This window comes from Zosterops lateralis (genome assembly GCF_965231275.1).
Source record: "Zosterops lateralis genome assembly, chromosome: 2".
Classification (NCBI taxonomy): Eukaryota; Metazoa; Chordata; class Aves; order Passeriformes; family Zosteropidae; genus Zosterops; species Zosterops lateralis.
Window position 1 is genome coordinate 99,963,063 of NC_139763.1, and position 22,618 is coordinate 99,985,680.

The following is a 22,618-nucleotide window of genomic DNA, read 5'->3' on the forward strand; positions in this document are numbered from 1 at the left end:
TGGGGTTTTTTTTAATTGTGGGATTTTGCTCAGCTTTCTAGCATAAAGGCAGAACAACATTAGAAATCTGAGGAATTGATAAATCATTGCACTTTCAGGGTTTATATCTGTGAATAGAACAAACAGCTGAAGAGGCTCTCAAAATTTCTTTTGGTAAGAGATTAAATAGAGAATGGTTGTGTTGCATTTGGCTAATAGCTGAAGTAGACTGCTTTAGAAATACATTACGGGTATGGAACTGTGCTAATTTTTGATTTTTGGGCTGTTAAATTTTCTGATTCAGTAATTAGTGTAAATCAGAGCATTATTTAATATGTGCTGCCTAAATTTTGTAGGTAAGTGTTTAGTGCAGCTGACATGAATTATTCCAATTGTGAAACTTTTTGATGAGCCTGTTGGTGCAAGTTTGAGGCACTGATGATTTAAAGTATGTTAGCAGATTTTTCAGTTCTGAGACTTAAAAATTGATATCTAAGCATAGTGATAGGAGTGGCCTTTAAAGACTGAAAAGTGTGTTAATGCAGTATGAGAGTTGTTCAGCATTGGATTTGACAATGCGTAGGCCAAAAGAAAAATGCTTTAAAAGGAGAAAAACATAGCTTTTTCTCTCCCCTTATTAGAATTTATGAAAATTACTTTCTTGTAGCTTGAAGTGTGAAGTTGTAAAGATGATAGGTGGTCTTAGGGTTTGCTTTGATAAGTGTAAGCCAAGTATATAGTGTTTGTTCATGTATTCATTGCTCCTAGTAGTATATGGAGGTTTTATACCCTGCTTTTATGCTTTTCTTTTTTGCTTTCTGCAGACTTAAGTGTCTTTAAAGAAAGATTGTCAATAAACCATAGTTGCACAGGTTTTTGAATTAACACCTTGTTAGCTTATGTAAGTGCAAACCATATGTTTTGTAATGTCATCATACCTTGAAATTGAGAATGAAATCATGCTGTTAGTACTTATTAAAAGTAGTCCCTGGAATTTTTGGCATCAGGTTTTGATTCCATGAACTCTCAATTCCCCCCGTTTTTCAGTTGGGCAAGTTAAGGCAATACTGCAAAAGCACTAGTGCAGGACAGGGATTTTTTCTTTGGCAGTGGAAGGAAGAAGCATTTCTCAGAACAACACTGAAGTAGCTTATCTGAGTATTGAAAGTATATGAACTCCTTAAAGTTGTAATCTATGCTGTCACATTGCAGATGTGCCCTTTAAGCAGACATCTTCTGTTGCTGTAGCAGGGGCTGTGATTGGAGCAGTCCTTGCTCTTTTTATCATTACCATCTTTGTGACAGTGCTGCTGACCCCAAGGAAGAAAAGGCCAGCCTATCTTGACAAAGTGTGAGTATGCATTGGACTTTTTTTTTATTCAATTGAAAGTGATATGCCAGAAGCATTTGTTCTAAACGGGAATTTAAGTGTCTGACTTAATTTAGCAGCTATTCAGCTTTTGTAATTTCAGGGCTCAATTTTTAGAGTAGACAAATGTGAAATCACACTTGCATTTCTGAAAAAGAAATGAAGGGGGTAAGAGTTACTTCAGAAGTAATATAATGCTTTATCTCTTGATAAGTTTGAGGTTTTTTGAAAGAAAACTACTCATGGGTTTAACTGGAGGGCAAAGAAGAGTTCTCTCTTGGCTGATGCCAGTGACCGCTAGTTTGTAACTGCGGGTCTAACTTGCAAGTTAGACCTAAAATTAATCCTGAAATGCTTGTATAAAATTAAGCAAGCTCCCACAGATACGTGCTTAGAAATTACTGACTTGTTGTGCTTTCTGGAATGTTTGTTGTTTCTTCAAGTCTTTGGCACAGACACGCAGTTTACTTTATTCAACGTGATCAAACAAAAAAGAAGGAAACAAAAACATCTGAAAATATGTTGTCAGTTAAAGTGGATGATGTCTAGATCCTGTTTGGAACATGCATAAAAAAGTGATAAGGGCTTAGAATATTTGTAAATATGAGTCTTTTTACGTCCCATATACAGTTAACACTTAAAACGAATGAGGAATGTTGTTCATGTTTGTATATGTAGTTATTGAGAAAGAGAGTAAAATAACTTGGAGCCTTTAGCATAAAATAAGTTTCCTCATTTGCATTGAGCTAGATGAGTCAAAAGTCTTCTTTTGAGCAACTTCTAACACGGTTTGAAATGCTCTTTCTTTTTCGTTTCTCTTAAATTCTGTATCTGAAGCATATTTATATGAATCGTACACCTTTAAGTTTTTATAACCATTTGCTTTCACTGAGAAAGTTAAAATAGAAAAAGCCTTGCATGTAAGAATTGCTAGGAAGAGGAAGGCTTTCGCAAAGGTTTTTAAGGAAAAGCTATAGTTAAAAATGTTGTTCAAGCTGTGTCTCATAACTTAAAAACTATGTTAGATACCAGTAGTGTCTAATCCTCCTTGGTTGGAGTGTGTGGGGGGACATTCAGTCTGCTTAAAGCAGGATGCAATAAATAACAGATTCTGGGTGGTGCTTTTCTGCAAAAAATGTGTGGCTGAATAATAGGCAGTGGTAGACACGGTCCATTACAGTATATCACATCTGAGTCATTGCTGACTGAAAGGTGTTTGTCCCTGAGTACTAAGTGCTAAGTGATTTGGTATTTAATATCTGACCACTCAATTGGACTTCACAAACATGATGTGTCATATTTCATTCCCTCTTCACTGCAGGATTGATCTTCCACCCACTCACAAACCAGCCTCATTTGAGGAGAGAACACTGACAGTACCACAGAAAGAAGCTATGCTTCAGGTGAGTAAGTGTTTATATGCATCTTAAATTGACTTAAGAAAAGTATTAGCTTTGCTTTATCATGTTAATTTGGTCTGATTTTGCTTTCCTGGTAATATATTGGAGCCTTTCAATGGTTTCACAACCAAGCTGTTTCCCTACATATGTGATATTCTAATCTCTTATCTATAATGTTAAAGTCATCCTTAGAGGTCAGGAAACTGGTAGACAGATCATCTTGTATTTCTAACAGCCTTTGACTGACATGATTCTTTTTGAATTAGAAAAACCTATAGTTGAAATCCTGTGGTGAGAGAATATACATAGCTTTATAAAGCAGTCTTCATAAGGGGGAAAATTATGCTTGGTAAACTTAGAAAGTTAAACTTATCATCAGCTCCCTTCTTAGTAACAACTGCCATTCATTTGAGTTATTAATGTTTGAGGGGTGGGGATAGATTGGAATTTGGGCTTTGACACAGCTAATTTACCAAAGTTTGATTCTCATTGAAGATCACTAAATCACTTTTAAATACTTTAAATTATGTAACTTCTAATTTTATCTTTTTTTCTTGCATTTACCAGCAGCAAAAGACCCATACCAATTTTGTGACTAACAGTTGCATTTTTAGTGTGCTTTCAGGGATAGCTTCTTGTCATCTAAAGTAATGCTGTCCAAGCAAGACAGCAATAGGCAAAAAACTTCTTTACTAGCATTTAGTGTTTGTGTGGGTTGTAGTCTGATCAAACAGGCTCGTAGAGGTCACACTGGAAAGCTGATTCTAGCAAATGAAACAGTTTGAATAAGTGGGGAGCAAGGAGGGGTAGGGCTACACACTTCCTTACAGCATGGTTTTGAGGTGGACTGGACTGCTTGGAAAACTCCAGGTAAATTCAGGCTTCTCTTGCACTAGGCATTATAGAGGAGATCTGTTCTTGAAAGATGGCTTAAGCTAATATCATGGATTATTACACTTCATATAATAAACCAGTCAGTTATATATCCTGGCCTTGGCCCCTAAAGTGTTGTGTGTGTGTGTTTATATTAAATTAATTAGTCAGATCTTTTAGATTTCTGCTTACCTTGAAGAAATCTTCCATCATCTATGAGTATTTGTAAGAATTAGATTGTAATTCTTTTTTAATAAAAATTTTGCTCCATCCTCAGTACATACCATAAATAATGTGATTCTAACCACTGATGTGCTGAATTATAACACTGAGCTAATTAAAACAATCATTTGTTTATAAGAAATACATTTTTTCCAATACTGAGGTCTATCTTTGCAGCTTTAAGGACCTATAAAAGTCCTTTCTCATAGAGGGGGAAAAAAATCTTCACATACCTTTACAAAGGATTTTGATGGGAGTTTTTCATAACCTTGAGAATATTCTTGTAGATTTTCTTTGTGAAGGATGGTTACTAAAGCTCACCAAATATCAGTTGCTGATAAAAGGTTTCCTTATGTCGTAAATGTTACAATGGGTAATACTTGTGTATATTGTTGCTGAGTGAAGTAGGAAACTATTCTGAGATCCATTGCTGCCTTTAGGAGCAGCTTGATTATAACATTGTGAAGGTAGAAAACACTTTGTTGGCATAAAGAATAATGGGTTTTTATCTTCTTACCTTAAAGGTGGTATAGCACCAAAGATGACACAAAAGAACCAGTGCTTTTCTGTGCTCATGTTGGGCATCATAGATGATTCTTCTGTTACTACAGTACTCAACAACTGCAATTTTTGATGAATCATTCTTCTGCTAATATTCCTGCTTAAAGTATTTGAAAAATATTCTTTTGCTTATAGAATCAAGAGATATGGTCAATTGTGGTATTTATGCATCTGTAGGTGCTGCTAGATGGCAAAATGACAACATTAGGAAATGCAATTATTTCTCCTTTACAGAGCAGCTTATAAAGGAGGTAGACATAAGAGAATTTGTACCTTATTGCTTTCCTCTTCAGAACTTTGCTGTCTTTGAATTTTTCCTAGGTTGTGCTTACCAAGGCTTCTGTTAATGGGTATTAAAGAACTTAGGCTGAAACTGACTGTAGTTGGAACGTTTAATTAAACGTTTAATAAAAATGTATTTTGTAAATAGAGAAAAAACTGTAAAGAGACTGAATTGAATATTTGTTTTCCTCAAGTTGTATAAACAGAGTTTTAAGTTGTTTTGAGAGGAGAAAGATTCCTCTTCAGATTAGGTGTTAACTAGGCTTTATTTAAGAAATGTAATATTAGCTTAACACTGTTAGTGTACCTGTCTTTTTCTCTCTGTGGAACTGTAGAACTGAAAAGACCTGGAGCTGGAGGCTGTCTTCCTAGCTGATGCTGCCTCTAATCAGTATGTACTCTGTTATGCTTGAGGCAAGAGCTTAATTTTATCCAACAGCAATAAATGTCAAAATACTGCCTTTAGCCAAGAAGTGACTGGTTGCATTGTTTTGGTGTAACAAGCCAACATTTGGATAGCTGTAAAGAGGCAAAAGAAACAAGTTAGCAGCCTGTCAGGATGTCTTGTCCTGTGTGACTAAATGTCTGTACCCACCGCTGTACTACCTGATGTTCCAATTCCTGCCTTGCCTATCCAGAATGAGATGCCAGGTGAGGCTCTCACTGAGTAGTACAGATGTAAATTTCTGGAGTCCTGAAAACAACAAGTAGGGGAAATGTCACTGCTGTGTCAACCACAGTAGATCATCAGCTCAGTCTGAATGGAAATGATATGCTGCACAAAGGTGCAAAGTATAGAAGAGTGAATTTAAATGCATATTCACAATAACAGAATTGAAAGTGGATTTATTCAATTTAGGCTGATTCTGGTAAGTTGTTAAAAAATAATGTGCAAGTTTGTCAATCATCTGTGCTGTTATTGTTCAAATTGTGGATAGTAGCTTTTTTTTTATCTTGTAAAGTATTCAAGATGATCACTGATGATGCTGAAATTCTTCTGTTTGTATCCCAGCAATCAGTATTTAACTAATTTTATGCATATCTGAATCAGCAGGTGATGGTATTAAAATGAAGGAAAATGTTTTGGACCTGTGATAGTACTGGATAGACCCTGGATAGCGTCTTTCATGGATACTTGTTGAGACTTGGAAACTTTCAGTTTATTTTAAATATACATTATCATTTATGTGCTAGTGTTAATAATGAGCTACCAGCATGTACAAGTACTATGTGACTGAGTACTCATAATTTCTCTGTACTGGTATTTGCAGATACCAATTCATGTATTCATGTGAATCACTGCAGAACTGAAATAAACTGGTTCACTTATGGCCCTAAAAGAGTGAGGCAAAAGTCCAAAATGTGGGAATATGGAAAAAAGTTACATTATAGCTTTTTTTTATATTCTATGTACTGTGAAGGAGTGGTGAGCAGCCTGAAGGTTACGTCCTTGGTGAGAGGAATCTCTGCTTGGCAATGTGGTTTTTGAGGTGAATCAGGAAGAAGTTGAGCAATGGAAGAATTCCAGTGGCTTAAAGAGGAATTTTTCTCTTGCATAATATTTTAAAAAGGACTGTGAGAGGGTGCACTAATTCTGGCAGTCTTTGGAATCATTAGTGTTAGCTTTACTGTTTCAAACAATACATTGCTAAGAAGTAAAAATTTCTTTACTTTCCTCTAAACATGCTTGAGATGGGCAGACTTTGACAATGCGAAAGAACTGAAGTTATTATTGCCTTGGCAGGTGCTTCTGAAGGAAAGAGAAAAAACATGTTTTGCACCATGCAGTGCAACATTCAGAGTGGTTGAAGGATTCAGAATTGAACAAGGGTGTTCTGTAGCAACAGGAGTAAGTAGATAAGGGAAATGCAGCCCAGTAGGTATGTCTGGCCATGAGAAAACTGACTTTAGATTTGCAGCTTGGAAGAATGCCTCACTTATTTAGCCAAGCAAAGCACTTTAACTCTAATATTTGTATTACTGAGCAAAACAGGAAAGAAAAAGGTGAGGTTGTCTTAGTGCCATTAAAAGCATCAAATACCATTTACCAAATGATGATGTTTATGAATCAAATTTGGAAACACCAGCCACTTAAATCTAGTATAATACTAGATATAATATTTACCTTTACATAAACTTAGTAAAATACTAGATTCATTTATGGATTGTACTCTTCTAGTTCTTTTCCTAATGCTTTTCATACAGGTGGGAATATCTCCCTTGATGAAAAAGGAAGCACTATTGTTATCATTTACCTTAAACCAAAGAACGGTTTAGACAAACAAGATTGAATGGAAGGGAGCACAAAATGTGCATCAATAAAATCATCTGTATTGATAAAGGATCTTGCAATAGGAAAAAAAAAATTACCAGATAGGGATTAGAATGATGCACAAGCTTTTTTTTGTTAGTGGGTGCCTTTGTAATGGAATTTCTAAATTGGAAAGGATCAGAAAAGGTAAGATGAAGTTTTTGGTGAGATAATTGATTTTAGGCTTTTGAAGAACTGTTCGAGAAAGACAATTCTTAGAGTAAAACTGAGGTTTTATGAAACTTTGCAAAATGTAATAGTAAAGCAGTGCAAACTTCTGTTAGAACCCCAGATTGTTTCTGTGCAGGAAGACACAGACTATGTAGCTCAGCACCAGCTTTGTTTGACAGAATCCAATGATTTTGGCTGTCACTTGCTCCATGGCTGTAAAATGTATAGTTTCATTATTTAGCAAAGGTGTTGCCTTTTCATGCCATGTGAGATGATTTCCTTTGACTTACAGTTTTAATTGAATAACCAACTGGAATTTGCTATTCTGGTTTCCAGCATGTCTCTAAATCATGTCCACATCCACTGTGGCAGTGGTAGAATTGTTGGTAGAATTTCTCAAGCAAGCAGATGTTTTTTTTAATTGTTGTTTTTTGTTTAAAGAACACTAGCTCTTGGTGGAGATGGGACTGTTCTTGTTCCCCATGTATGTTTTGCCTCCTTATATGATGAACTCATGCTCTTAGTTCAGGTATGAAAGAGCAATGCTGCCTGCTAAGTGGTAAATCACATATTCTCAGAAATGCAGACTGCATTTTAGGACTCAAGAAGCAAAAGCACAGTGACTTTAAGGGCAGGAGGGTAGACTTGGAAATGGAATTACAAGATAAAAAATTTTACAAACTAACATTGGAAAAATAGGCCTGTGAAGATGGTGAAAAATAGCTGTTGGAGGAGTGGAAAAGGTTAGGAAATACTAGATGATTTTTAAAGTAATTATACAATGCATTTGGGGGTCATATTAAAACTTAACTCAAAATTGCTTCAAAATTTAACTAAACAAATGTGGAAAAGTAAAAGGTTAAGGGGAAGGTGGCGAAAGTAAGAAAGAATGAAATATTACTGAGACTGGGTTCTCTTCAAAATAATTCTTAAAGGTAAGAGTATGCATGTCTATGGATGTATGACCACTGCAAATGTTACCTACCTGTATAAATACTTGTTTTAGAGTGAGTTCTGCACAAAGATCAGCAATGTAGCTTCTTTGTGTTGTTGCTACCACTGTGAAACTGCTGGGAAAAGAAGAACTGCAAAACAAAAAATACAAACAATTGTGCAAAGATGTTGCTTTAGCCTATTATGGTCCTATACTAAGTGTGGCATAAAGGAAGAAGTTAATTAGGAGTGATGAAACCACAGTACAAAACTGTACCCTAAATCATAATTCTTAGATGGCATTACTTGGTGTCATTCAGATTGCCCATTAACTCAGGCAGTTGGTGATTAACTGGATGTTTGGAAACAGCCCATTTCTCAAATGAAGTTTTTCTATCATAACGGTGAAGAAAAAAAAATAAATTTGAAAGAAGAGAGATTTCAATGCTTCTGCATGAAGTAACTTCTCATCCACCAACATGCCAAGTCCTTCTCCTCATGGCTGCTCTCAATCACTTCTTTGCCCCAGCCCAGGTGCAGAACTTTGCTCTTGGCCTTGTTGAATTTCACAAGGTTCACACAGAGCCACCTCTCAAGTCTGCCATGGTCCCTCTGGAGGGCATCCCTTGGCCTCCAGCATGTCACCACACCACACAGCTTGGTGTCATTGGCAACTCACTGAGGGTGCTTTGATCCCACTGTCACATTGCCAAAAAGATGTTAAACAGTGCTGGTCCTGACACGGACCCCTGAGGAATGATGCTTGTCACTGTCCTTGATTGGACTTTGAGCCACTGATGAGGCATCTCTGAGCGTGACCATCTGGTCAGTTTGTTATCCACTGAGTGGTCCACTCATCAAATCCATGTCTCCTCAGTTTAGAGACAAGGATGTCATGTGATACAGCATCAAATGCTTTGCACAAGTCCAGGTAGGTGACATCAGTTGCTCTTCCTTTTTCCACCAACACTATGATCCTGTCATAGATAGCCACTGAATTTGTCAGGCTCAATCTGCCCTTAGTGAAACCATGTTGACAGTCACCAACAACCTCCTTATTTTCCATATACCTTAGCATAGTTTCCAGGAGAATCTGCTCCTTCATCTTGCTGGGCACTGAAGTGTGACTGACCTGTAGTTCCTCAGGTTGTCTTTACTTCCATTTTTAGACATGGGAGTTCTATTTCCACTTTCCCATCCAGTGGGAACCATGGACCTGGCACTACTTCTAATAGGGTGGACAGTGGGTTAGTCACTTCCTATGAAAGTGCCTCCAGAAGTTGCAAATGTATCTCATCAGGTCCCATGAAATTGTTCACCTCCAGATTCCTTAGATGATGTTGAACCTCATCTCTTTACAGTTGACAGTTTGCCTGGGATGGAGCTAATTTTCTTTGCAGTAGCTGGTGGTATGGGTCTGTGTTTGGGATTTGTGCTGAAAATAGTGTTGATAACTCAAGGATGTTTTTTTACTGCTGGACAGCATGGGGACGTATTCTTCTTCTTGTGCTGCCCTGCCAGCAGGTGGGCTTGGGGTGTACACAGGAGACTGGGAGGGAAACAAGATATTGGGAGAGGGAACGCGGCTGGAACAGGTTACCCTGACTGATTCTCATCTTTTTCCCACTGGCCATTGGATTGTAAGAAAGATTCTAAATGACAATCGGTTAAGGCACGTCCTAAGGCAGAGTGTATTTTGGAATGACTGGTGTTTTTTGTATGAGCCAAAATGTTCTGCAGTGTTGAATCTTGACTTTTTTTCCCTTCTAACTTTTCTTCTTTCAGAAAGAAAATTTTGCTTTGCAGAGCCAGTACAGAGAGAGAGATGCTGAGAACGTGCAGCACATGGTAAATATAAGATGGCTTGAATTCCTGATCGAAGCTTTGATTTAATCTTATTCCATAAAATAAACTTATAATGTCAGTGTTCACAAAGAAATATTTGTTCATCTTGGTCAATAACTGTTGGATTGTGTGGGTTAAGTGAAAAGTGGCAGTACCTTTTAATATCCTATAGTAGTTTGCTGACTAATTTAAATACTTAAACACTCCAGCTTTCATTTCTTGGTGAGTAACATAAAGCAGAGGAGTGTTGACAGACATTTTTGTAGTTGTTGATTTCCTCGTTAGATTTATTGAGCTTTAGAGTCCAACTTCATTTGAAACGAACATTTGAGTTTAACTCTGTTAGTGGAAGTTTAAGGTCCTTTCTTTATTCATAGGATTGTCTTGGAGATCATATATCTTTGATTTTGCTTAAAGCTTTATGAAGAATAGGAATTGCAGGTTCTATACATGAACTATGAAACTTATTACTTCTTGTGTGTGTTTAGAAAGCTGTGAATGGAAGGCAACTTACTTGTGAGGCTGAAGAGCCACAGGAACAAGAGGGTCTTCAGCCTATGTATCCTGTTTATCAGCAAACTTACTACAAAAATTGGAGCCACAGATATCCACAAAACTCAGGACCTGGAAGAGTCTACATCAATCCAAGGGAGCATTATGTATGATTCTGTACTCAGATGTCCTTAACAAGGGTTTTATTACTGGTGACCCTCATGTCTTGTTTTCTTTCATCTCTAAAATAATTGGGGTTTTTTCCATGTTTGAAGAAATTGTATGGAGAATTTTATATAGGTAAACCATATGGAATTTGAGACTTGCCTCTAGTCTTTGGTATATCTGTGTTTTTGTAGTAATACCAATCTGCCAAATGAGGAGAGCCACTTAGCTTTATAAACCTTCACAGTCATAAGATGTATAACCTGTATTAATTGGTTGACACATGCCAAAATGTAGTTAAGCTTTTTCACTGGCTATCTCTGGGACCATTCTCTCTGGAAATTTTACAATAACCTTACCCATGTAAAAGTGAATGAATATGAGCCAGACAACTGAATCCCTTGTGACATTAGCAGTCTCAGGCTGAGACATTTTTTCCATCTTAGAAAACTTGGGATATGATTTTGACTGGCCTTAGCTATTGATTTCTCAACCAGCTCTACCTCTCTCAAATGAACAACTAGACTACCTCCCAAATACTGACTGGCTGGTCCATAAACTACACTGTTTCTCTTCCCCCCTTTTTAAAAGTGAAGCAATTGCCTTACATCAAAAGCTTTTTATTGTTTCTTGGTTTTGCCTGCTGCTGGCTTTGGTTTTACAGTTAGGTCTACATGAAACTTATTTGAAGGAGATAGATGACTAGGCAGACAGAACTTTCTGTAAGTGTCTTTTGTGAAGCTACATCTTACCCTTAAATTGCTATTTAGCTGTTTTCCCAAGTATGACTTCTATTTTAGATGCTGCAGAGTTTCTTTTCCTTGGTAATAAATACATTCCTTGGCTTTTTCTCAGTTTGCAGCAAAACTGCCTGTGGTGTGTTCTTATGTCTTAGCAAGAAAAGAAGAGATTCAGTCTACTTCAAATGCTTGTCAGCACTGTCCTTTAATCTTAACCAGTAGTGTGAACTAACTAGAGAATGTCCTGATTGTTATCAGTGCTAACAGTATCCCACATGAATCTTTGTGTGTCTGTGGTAATGCTTAAAAAATGTGCTCAAGATCTTTCTAGAAAAGTAACTTTTCCTGTGAATTAAGAAGTAAATCTTTAGCAAGTAAAAAATATGTATGTAATGGGTTAGTACTGAAATGAGATCATAGGACAATCTTAAAATATTTTAAGACAGTAGAAAAAAAATGGGTGTGTCTAAAATTTGCCAGAGAAACTTAAAAGTCTTGAGTATTCTCTAAGTACATGTGCATATAAGTACAGAATTATGATTTTTGGTCAGATGATGTGAAAGACAAAATGTAAAGAATGGTTGTGTCATGCTGAACTACCTGTTGTACAGAACTGAACATTACTTCTGGGGTATTAGTTTGTTTCTCTGCAGATGCTTGGATTTTTTTTTAGAGGCAAGAATGAAGCTGCAGAAGTAGTAGAATTGAAAGCTAGCATAGGTGAGTGTGCTGCAGACAGGGGGCCATTGTTAAACCTGTATTCAACCTGCATTCATCTCCATCACAGCACAACTTAATGAGATCCCTGTCCACAATAGGCCAGGTAAATTAAATGCTGCTAGCTTGTTACAGGTAGCAGCTAGAAGATTATGGCTTGGGTGCCTGTATTCTGGCCTCTGTAGAAGTTGGTATTAGCTGTTCTCTTGCTAAGCAGCTTTCTGTTAAATGATGTGGTTGAAGTTGGCAACTGAAGGAATGACAAAAAGGAAGGCTGGACAGAACTTGCTTCTTGGGAGCTAGCTTTGAAGCATTGTCACCTGGCTTTTCTCTTAGGAACTGGACACATTCATGTAAATTGAGCAACTGTTTTGAATTTTAAAGTTTCCTGCTGTATTTGAGACCTAAAGAAGGGCTTGTGTCCCTCAGAAATGTTTTTCTGTAATGTTAGTTTAGGTAGCCACGTCTTTACATGAGCATTGCCTCACCTATCCTTAACACTACTGCAGCTTCAAAAAGCACCAGCTGTCAGAACATTAACAGAAAACAGTGTCTTGGCCAAATGAATGACAGAACATTGAGATGAACTATACCACTTAAGATATTTTAATCAATATTACTGAGCAAAACTTGATACCAAAAATATTTGAATAGACATAATAGAATGGTTCAAAACTCTCACGGTAGCAGTGCTTCCTCTGCATTCATTAGTACAATGTGGTATTGAGCAGGTGATCATTTCAATCCCTTTTGCAAAAAACAATTATTTTGGATTCAGACCTCTTCTACTGCTTTTTATAATTATTTGCAGATACTTTTTTTTATTTTGGAAGAGTTAAAACTTTGGGGGAAGGAAGAATGCTATCAACAAAGCTATAATTGTTTTTTTAATCTGTAAAAATAGCTTAAAAATAAAAATTTAATCCGACTGTGTTGTCCAAGTTACATATCAACAAACTACAGAACACTTGATTTGCAAACTACCCATCAGGATGTAGCTTACCCTAAAGTCATTAGGGAAATACATTATCACCTTCAGATTTATTACCTGTGAGAAATGGTTTCTTTGTAATCTGTTCAGGGACATTTAGTGTACTAAGTTTTTGAATTGTTGCTTTTAGTTTTAAGTGTGGCTGGATTTGGGGGAGGGGATTTGGCATAGAATGCTCAGAAGAGAGCACAATAAATGTCTGCTGATTAGGCTTTCTCATCTAAAGGACTGTACATATATAGAAAGAAAGTTTGAGCTGCCTTTTTTAAATGTAGAAAATATCCTTTTTTATTTTTGTACATTTTCAAATGCTTGTATTTGTAATTTGATTGGAATAAAAATATTCAAAATATAAAATTTTCTTCTGTTGTTTAGATTTAAGATTGCTTAAAATGCGAAGTCTGGTAAAAGGCATCCACTTTTTTGGTGGTATGTTTCTTCTGTGGTTGTATATGCAGAGCAATTGTTTCTCCTAACAGTACCATTTTGGGATATTGTGGTTGCATGCTTGAAATCCTTTTAACTTTTGTCTTACATAACAGAAAGCATACAATACTGTGTGAAAATCCAGCAAAAGGTGAAGTGAACACCCAGAATCACTGGTGAAGGAAGTAGGGGAAGATTACTAATTCACATCTCTAGCACTGGTAAATGTAAATTGTCCTCTCCCCAAGTATCTCTAAATTCTACAAGGTAGTCTAATTATAAAATGTGTAAGATGTAATGTTTGGAGTATGTCCAAAATTATTGTCGATACAGTACAAATGAAAACTAAGAAATTGTACTACAAAAGTAAGGAAACATTTAACAAGATATTATAAAAGGATTCCCACTGTTCAGTCACAAATGGTCTAATGTATTGTGTATTGAGCTCAAGGAAAGCACAATAAAAATGTGTGATAATTCATGAGGAGCGAAGGGAAACCTTTCACCTTCTGCGTTGTTAACTTTGTCTTCTTTCTGGCAATGTTACTGCTCTTTTGTCCTCTGAGGGATGCAAGTTCAGGTTCTATGTTGTTATATAGGTGATTAAAATTTATTACAGTAACTTTTTAATGCCACAGACCTGAAACTACTCTATATGAACCATGTATTGTATGAAGTCTATGTGAGTGCTGTACCAACAAGTGGTTGCAGAGCAGACTAAATTATTTTGACAACTTGGGCCACTTCAGAGGTTGCTGATGAGGATGGGTAAAACTCCAGGTGAAAAAAGAAATGTCTGTAGTTTGCTGCTTGACTGCCCTGTGGGTGGTGGCCTGGGGTTTTTTTGTCCACCTGTGGTACATGTCCAGAGTATTGGGAGATTTGACTTTCTGACAGAAGGTAAAGATGTGATATTTCTGTATTTATTAAAAGGTATGACATGGTCCACGGTGAATAACTTAATACCTTTAGCTGAATTATATTGAAAATACACAAAAAATACATTGTGAAACTTAGTACTAATTATTCAGTGTGAGAAACCCAAGTAGGATGTTTTAGGCATTGTAATCTGCACTGACAGCCCCACAGTGAAATTTTTTCTATACTTGTTTTGTGATCCTAGTTTTGATTTTGTTATATCTAAATCTAGATCCTTCAATTGTCACTAGAAAATAAATTGTATTTAAAAGTCACAAGTGTAACTGTCACTCTTCTACCCCTTTGTGGGACTAGTAATCAAGACTGTAAATTGGAATTTATCTCACTATTTTGAGACCAAGTTGGAAATCAAGCAGACTCCAGCTTCCTCATCAACTGAGATAAATTTGCATTTCTCTGCAGGGCTACACACAGAATGCATGGAGTGTGCTAAATATATTAAAACATCATTCCAATTTGACTGAGTTTAGCCACAGATTTATTAAATTCCAATCTGAAATGTACTAGGTTAAATTAGACTTATTATCTAACAGAGATTTACAGGAAATAACTTCTCTAATACTGATTGTCAGAGGAAGAAGTTTAAGATATGCTATAAAAGATTCCACCGTCTTTTTTTTTTTTTTTCTTTGTCCTTTTCCAAATGTTATATTTTATTTGTTTATTACTGTCTTTGGTCTCTATATTGTTGCTTCTAATAGTGTTGCCACATTAGATCCTATTCCTAGGAGGGTGTGCCTGCAGGTTCAGTTTCCCTGAAACCTCATCTTGCCTGTCCTATTAAGAAGTCTTATAGTCCTCTGTATGACTTCAGATATTCTGTGCCTGAATAGCTCCATTCCTTGACAGTGAAATATTTTGAGCCAATGTTGTTTACCCAGTTTAGTTTGTAGCAAACTCTAGAAAACTGAGTTTTCCATTTCCTGCTGCTGTATGGCTGTGTGCAGTAGGAGATTGTGTGCAGTGCAGCAGTTGTATATCCAGAAGAGGCTTCAGCCCTGCCAGTTGCCTCCTGGCTGGTCAGTGGAGAGGCAGACAGTTGTCCAGGTGTGGTCCCTACTGTCACCATATTGTTCTGTACTCACAAGAAAAAGAATTTAGAGATATACATAACTTTTCTGAGCTGCCATCATAATTTGGGAATAATTGCTTTCAGGCACTATTTGTGGCAAAAGCTTAATTTGTTGTCAAGTAGAACAGTTGGATTTCTATCTTACATTTGACTAGCCTAGCTCTTTTAATATCAAACTTCAACCCACTGATGTGATTGCTCCTATTAAGCATGAAAACTGAAAGAGCCTGACTTTAATCCCACAACTAACAAAGTTCTTTTGTTTTTTCTTTGATGTGAATTGAGGTGAGAGAAATGGCTATGGGCTAATAAAATGTCTCTGTATTAGCTTTAAAATTCAGATTGATGAATAGCATCAAATATAGATTGGTTTATCCAGCTAGGCTAAGCAAATGGACAAAAGGCTTAAGAGGAAGGAGCACACTGTTTCAGAGTGCAGTGCTTTGTTAGTAAGGCTTGTGACATCGCAGTGTGTTGCTTACTTTCATCACCTGGATCAATTTCCTGTGGCCATAAATACTGCTAATGACCCTGCATTAGTGGCAAAAAACCCAAATGTTGGGCAAGGTAAAACACCTCACCTGTTTGGATGCGTTTTGTGTTGGTTCTTCAAGACGTTTTAAAACTGGCTACTAAAAGATTGGTCTTTAAAAGTCCCACTAGTTTTAACTAAAAAGTCAAGCCATCTGCTTTATACTTCCCCTTACCCTGAATTCTTCCTGGATCGGCTTCACACCTTAAGTCATATGGCACAGATGTATCTACTGCATATAACAAAATTCACTGGTCTCTAATTTTCTAGAATTGGTGTGGCCGTTCCCAAGATTTGTGTGGACAGAAATGGTTTTTCAGAATCTCTCACTGTGGGATTGTTACTTGATCAGTCAGCAAAACCCCTGGTGTCCTCTGACTTTGTATACTCAATGGTATAAACCAGAGCTTGCAAGTTCTTCTTTCCTCAGTTCTTTCACAGTGTGTTTCATTCAGTTCCATTGAGGATTTCACACTGAAAAGTTGTCAGGCATCTTAAAAAAGCCTGCTCTTTTCTGTTAATTTGGCAGGTTGTCTGTCTCCTGTCCTTTCCCTACACCTTTGCTCCTTCTATGTCCTTAGGGTTTTCTTTGTTCAATCATCTCATATTTCTCTTTTTTCCAGCTACAAGAAGTAGCAGTCTCTTCTCTTTGACTTCCATTCTTTTTATAGTCTTGACTAAATTATTTCTCATTAATACACCTAGTTAGGGCTTTATTAACAAGAAAATGCCTAATGCAGTTCCAAGATGGAGAGTAGATTCTATTTTGTTCCATATTTGTCTCTTACCTTTCTGCTCTGGCTTCTTGAGACAGTGTTAATTAATTTTCAACTCTATATGGAAATGGTTGAGATTCAGTGTTACTGAATTCTTTTTCTCCTCTTTCATGTTCTGTAACAGCTTAAAGGATGTGGTGTGTCTCCAAGAAATTTTCAAAGTGGAAAATGGGAAACCTGTTAACATCAGGTATTCTTGTTATAGCTGGACAAATGAAGATGATGTGACATTGCAGATGGTTGAATCACCTTTCAGGTGATACATGATGTAGAATAAGCAAGAAAAAAGGAAAGCATGGAGCTTGGAGGAAACAATTCCTGCATATACAGAAAGGTGACATTTAGACTACTTGCCTGTTGCCTTCTTGAGACAGGATAGCTGGTGATAATAAAGCATAATATAGAATAATAATGTAAATAGTAGGGCTAGGAATCAGCACACAAACAGAAAAATATTATTCTCCGTCAAAGCAGTGACTCTGTTTTCTGAAACAATTTTAAATGAATGAAAGGTAACCACTGTCTAAAAAGCTCCTCAGTTTTGGATGTGTCCTAATAGCAGGAAGAATCTGGTTAATTTGGATGTTGATGCTACTTAGTTGATTGTTGCAAGTTATAGTAGGTTATCCCAAAGCCAGTTCAGAGACAAAGTGAGAAATTTAGAATTGTCACTTTCAAATGTGTTACTATGAAATCACATCCAAGTTTCACCATCTGCTTAACATGGGATTTGTATGGGATTTTACAGATTAATTAGCTACATAGCTGTGCCCTAGTCCATCCAAAGATTCATCTAGAAAGCCAAAGATAATTGAATTTCTAGTGTCACTGATCACACTCAAGTGCATGATTTGTGCAGCAAGTGTAATTGACCCCATGGGTAGCTATGTGAAATAAAATGCTCAGTGGATACTTGTATCTAAAAGCATTGATTATACAGTAAGTAGTTTGAGTTACTGTATTGGGAAATAACTTAGCCTTTTTACTGAAGAAAATCCATTCTTTTAAAGAATGCTGGGGGGGGGGGGGGTGGAATAAACTGCTGCCAACACCCCAAAATACAAAGTGTCAGCTGAAAGTAGAAAACAACTTCAACTACGACTCAATAACCACAGCAAGTAGTGGCATTGGCTTCTCTTGTAATGGAAGCTTCAGCTTTCAGATAAGTCTTCCTTTTGCAAGAGTACCAGAATACAGAAGATGATTCAGAGCTCTGCAAGCCTTTGCTTGGAAAAGCCATCAGCCTTTTGTGTCTAAAGGCAAAGCTGCGGATGAACATACTCCCTGCACCTTTGGCTTTCCCTCCCACTGTCCCTCTGTGAGGCTGCCTGGCAACTATGGCAGAAGGGCTTCTACTGCAATTCAGCTTCTCTTGACACCAGCACTTGGATTTAACTCTGGACTGCTTTCTGCCTCCCCTTGCCCCATCCCCTCTGCTGACACTTTTAGCAATATTTCAAGGATTTTTGGTTTTTTAATTCCTAATGTTCTAGAGTTAAAGGAGCTGATGCTGGTGAGCTTCTGAGATGGTGACTTAGACAAACTACGGCAGACCATGTTATGATTATGTGGTAGTAGGCTAAAAGATGCCCTGAAATGTTTGGAGCCGCTTTGGACCTTCTCCAGCACCATTTGACAAGTACTGTCTGAAACAGTCCTGACGTGCCTTAAAAGGAAGAGCTTCCTTAGGAAACCCCACGGAGTCATAGAGGTGGTAGTGCTTTTTTTCTGCTGGCAATGTTTGATTACAGCTCACAGCATAATGTTCATAGACAGATGGCATCTCAATTTGATCACATACAATTCATGTCTTCTAGTTCCTGAGCAGAATTCAGTAAAGAGGGGGGGGAAAAACCCACTGAGGTGATATGCAAGTAAAGTTGAATCTGAAATGAGCTCGTTAAGGGCTATGCTTAAGCAGTTTATATGGGAGCTCACTGATAGTTTAGAGGAAAGTCAGACAAGCTGAGCACTTATCATTATGTGCCAAGCTATAAAGATGAAAGATGCCAAAGCTTTTTTCCTTTTTTTTTTTTTTTTTTTTTTTTTTTTTTGAGATTCAGGGAAATAAGCAAAAGAAAATTCTCGTAAGCTTCCTACACACAATATGTATATGAAGAGATCCATGTTGATTGATGCAGTTCAAGAAACAGTCTGTTCTCTGTCACAAAGTCCATCTTGGCATTTCTTACAAGTTTAATTGTATCAATAATAGCACATTCCAACAGCAAATGTTTGCAGGCTTTTATAACTGGAATTTTGGAATTCTCTAGGAAATCTTTCATATTTCTTCTGGAGCCTATTTACTACTTCCTTTTACTGAGACAGGCTTGCTGTTCCTCTGCATTTAACTAAGTATTGCTTTGTTTACTTGGAGACAGAAATTTAATTTTGAAATACAAGGTCATTGTTGCCCATGCTTGACTGACATAATTAATAAGTTCTAAACAAGACCCCTCTATTTGAGGCTTTTGATTAACCTGTCCCCTTCTCTTTGTGACTTCGAATCTGAAGTCTTTTTACTGAGCTTTTTATTTTGTGTACATCTGTGCATTTAGCGCATGTATTTGTTTTGAATTGCAGTTAATTTAGACTTAAACACCTGACATTTTTGAAGATGAAACTGAAAAGAAGGGTGGAAAAAGAAAACCCTCATTAAAAAAAAAAATAAAAAAAATTACCAAACTGGATGCTGGTGCATGCTACCACCCAAGTGCCAAAAGACCATTTTAAGAGCAGCCACTGAAGTCCCACCTGTCTACTGGAGCACTAAACAAATAAGGCTGAAGGGAATAGTGATTGTTGAGGACTACTGTGCATCTGGATAGCACTCTCTCTATCTCAAGATAGCTTTCCTTGTATTAAGAGCTTGTATCTCACCCTGATTAGCAACAGGAAATAACTAAAATATAATCAGGCTCTCTTCATTAGAAATGTTCTTAAATACTTTGAAAACTGTCAAATAACTGTCTTCAAAACTGAATGTTCCTATAAATGAAGTAAAAGAATAATGTTGTGTCTCTGACTTTTTTTTTTTTTTTTCCCATGCATGTTTGGCTCAAATATCAGGATAAGCACACACTGGTTTTGTAAATGCAGAAGACTGAAGCATTTTGGATATTTATACAGACTCAGGCTAGCAAGGCCAGCTCTTCCTAAAGCTGAAATTCCAGAAAGTCACCATTTGCAGCCGGCTGGTGAAGGGGTAAGGGTGGAGTTCAACTTAGGTGCAAAATGTGCTTAACTCTGAGCCATTGGTACATTAATACAAGTGAGCTGCTTGTCCTGCTGTTTGGATCTCCCCTGCCTTGGGCAAGTGCCCAAACTTAAGTCTTTTGTTTAGATAAAAAGTATCAAAGGTACCGTTTTGTGTGTTTCCCTCTATGAATTGCTCTGCTGTTATTGAAATGCTTCTTGTTCACAAAATATGTTCAGTGAACACATGGGGCTGCCTATAATAGGTTTTATGTGTCTTCAATTAAAACAATAAATGTCAGGACAAAGTGATTGTGCTTTCCCTTAGGCCTATACAGTTGGTTACCAAAGGAAGCTGGTGGTTACTGCCAGGTAGGTGGTCAGTGCTCCTGCCCTCATTAGGTCTGTGATTGCCTGGAGTAATTATTGTGCAGCTTAACGTTTGTGCAGTCAGCTGGAAGATACAGGGGAATAGAAAATGATGTGACCCTCATGATGCAATGCTGCTGTGCCCCTTCAAGTGAATTTTCTTTTTTGAAACATAGTGTTTTCCTGCTTTTTCCTATTTTAGAGAGCACTGTATGTACAGTGAAGTCGCTTAGATGAAACTGAAACACTTCTTCGTTTGCCAAATTGCAAACCTTGGAAAAAAAAATAGATGAAATTCTATTTTGAGCTCATATTGAATTTTTTTTAAAAAAAAACCCTACCCTTGTGTTCAGCCTTTGTGAAATCTGAAGATGCATGGTTTTATTGTGAAGCAAAACCAAGTTGCATTTTGCAGTCCTCTGCAAATTCTGCATATCAGATTACCAGGAAAAAAATGTCCTGCAACACAAGTAAGTTTTAGGTTTATTTCTGTGCTGTATCAAGTTTGTGCTTCATCATTATCCTCCATCTCTCATGTCTTAGCCCTTAATAACTGTGCCTCAGAAAATAATTCCACTATAATATTTCCTGATACTTAAGGGGTTTTTTTCTGAAATTTTCCATGTTGTTTTTTTGTTTTTGTTTTTCTGGTAAATGAAAGCTACAGTCTGGCCAGATAATAGATCTCTCTTTAATTACATATTTGTTGATAATGCTACTTCTCCTTATTTGTGTGAGTGCACCTTGGGATGCAAGAGTGAACTGAGGAAAGAAAATCCTTTTACATCAGAATGAGACACCTTCAGCAGCTGCAAATGGTACTGTAAGGGACTCTGTGCCCAGAAATGTGCTTCTTGGTGTGGTCTGTCACAGGTATAGAAGCTGTGAGACAGCACAGTGGCTCTGCCTGAGGCTGATGGCTTAGCAGGTGATTTCAGTTAGTGTGTCACCAGTTGGAGCCACACTGAATGTGCCCTGTGCACCCCACACGTCGCTGCTGAACACCAGGATGAGTTGTCAGTCCTGGCAGGCAGCTCCTGTGCCTTTGAAGCTAAACCATATGGAATGTGAGTGCAATTAAGGCACTACTGCTTTTGCAGTTGCTTGCAGTTCCAAATGACTAAAGATGCCCTGACTGCTTAAGGAACTGCTTAAAGTATAATCTTAGCCAACACAGGAGAAACCAGTGGGATGCTTTTCTCAGATAGAATCATATATGGTGCCAGAATAGCCTCCCAAGACTGAACTGATGGTGTGAATTTACAAATGAGGAGAAGGTTTTCGGAAAAAAAAAGTGTCCTACTTTAGTTCAACTGTATGCTTGCTTCATTTTGGAAGTCTGGGATTTTTTGTCACCCATAGTCACTAAAAGACTTTCCAATTTCTGTCTTGTATTGGAAGGGCTGAGACAGACAAAGTGCTCCTCAAGGGGCTTCACAAACAGAGAGTGGGACTGGCCTTTTCCTTTGGCCTGCTGACCAGGGCACGCTGCTGCAAGGTGGAGTTCACCCGTGCACACAGATGTTTTCCTGGAGAAGCCAACACTTGCCCTGTGCTTTCCCACTTCCTGCATTTTTTATTGTATGGATCAACTTGAGCTTCTGTAACTGAGGAACTGAATCCTGCCTGGTTTGATACATGTGTGCTGTGCATAATAGTTTTGATGGGAAGTGGTCACTGAACTTCAGCATTGATAAAAGTGTTGACTCTCTTACAAGGGGAAAGTTTTCTCTGTGTGTTTGGTCACACTGTGGGTTTGTGGTTTACTTGTCACACTGTAGGGGCATGGTTCACTCTTTGCTGCCATGGTAATGAATCAAAGATTATCAGCAACCCAGCAGTTGTGGTAAGTGTAGCTGCACTACAAGCTTGGTCTCCTTTGGTGTTTTAATATTATTCAAGTATCTCCAGAGACCTGCTCTGGAAACTTGTATTGTATTTCAATACAATAAAAAATATTGTCTTTCAAAGCAATAAAAATAAATCATTATTTTTAGATAGAAAAAGGAGCAATGATGTCATTTATTGCCCCTATTTCTTCATAATTCTGTTGTAAGGACAGAATCACTTTAGCAAGTGATCACATAGCTTGGCTTATTGCAACATGTGGCTTCATAACAGGGATAACTTCTAGTAAATATATGCATTGAAGAGTATATCTAGTCTTTTACCTTTCTCACACATATTGGGTAATTAATTTGTAACTTAGACATTTTAACCAACTTCTCCCAGTGTTCAGGAAGCTGTCTCTAACTTGC

The 22,618-nt window shown here is 37.3% G+C and overlaps 1 protein-coding gene across 1 annotated transcript in view; it reads left to right on the forward strand.

The window, feature by feature from the left end:
- NECTIN3 (nectin cell adhesion molecule 3) overlaps positions 1–14,691 on the forward strand; it is a 63,145-nt gene extending 48,454 nt beyond the window's left edge. Inside the window, exons 6-9 of the mRNA XM_083854532.1 lie at positions 1,192–1,330; positions 2,670–2,751; positions 9,887–9,949; positions 10,435–14,691. Coding sequence (XP_083710658.1) covers positions 1,192–1,330; positions 2,670–2,751; positions 9,887–9,949; positions 10,435–10,611 — 461 coding nt within the window. The 3' untranslated portion in view covers positions 10,612–14,691. The remainder of the gene's footprint in view (positions 1–1,191; positions 1,331–2,669; positions 2,752–9,886; positions 9,950–10,434) is intronic.
- The last annotated feature ends 7,927 nt before the right edge of the window (positions 14,692–22,618 follow it).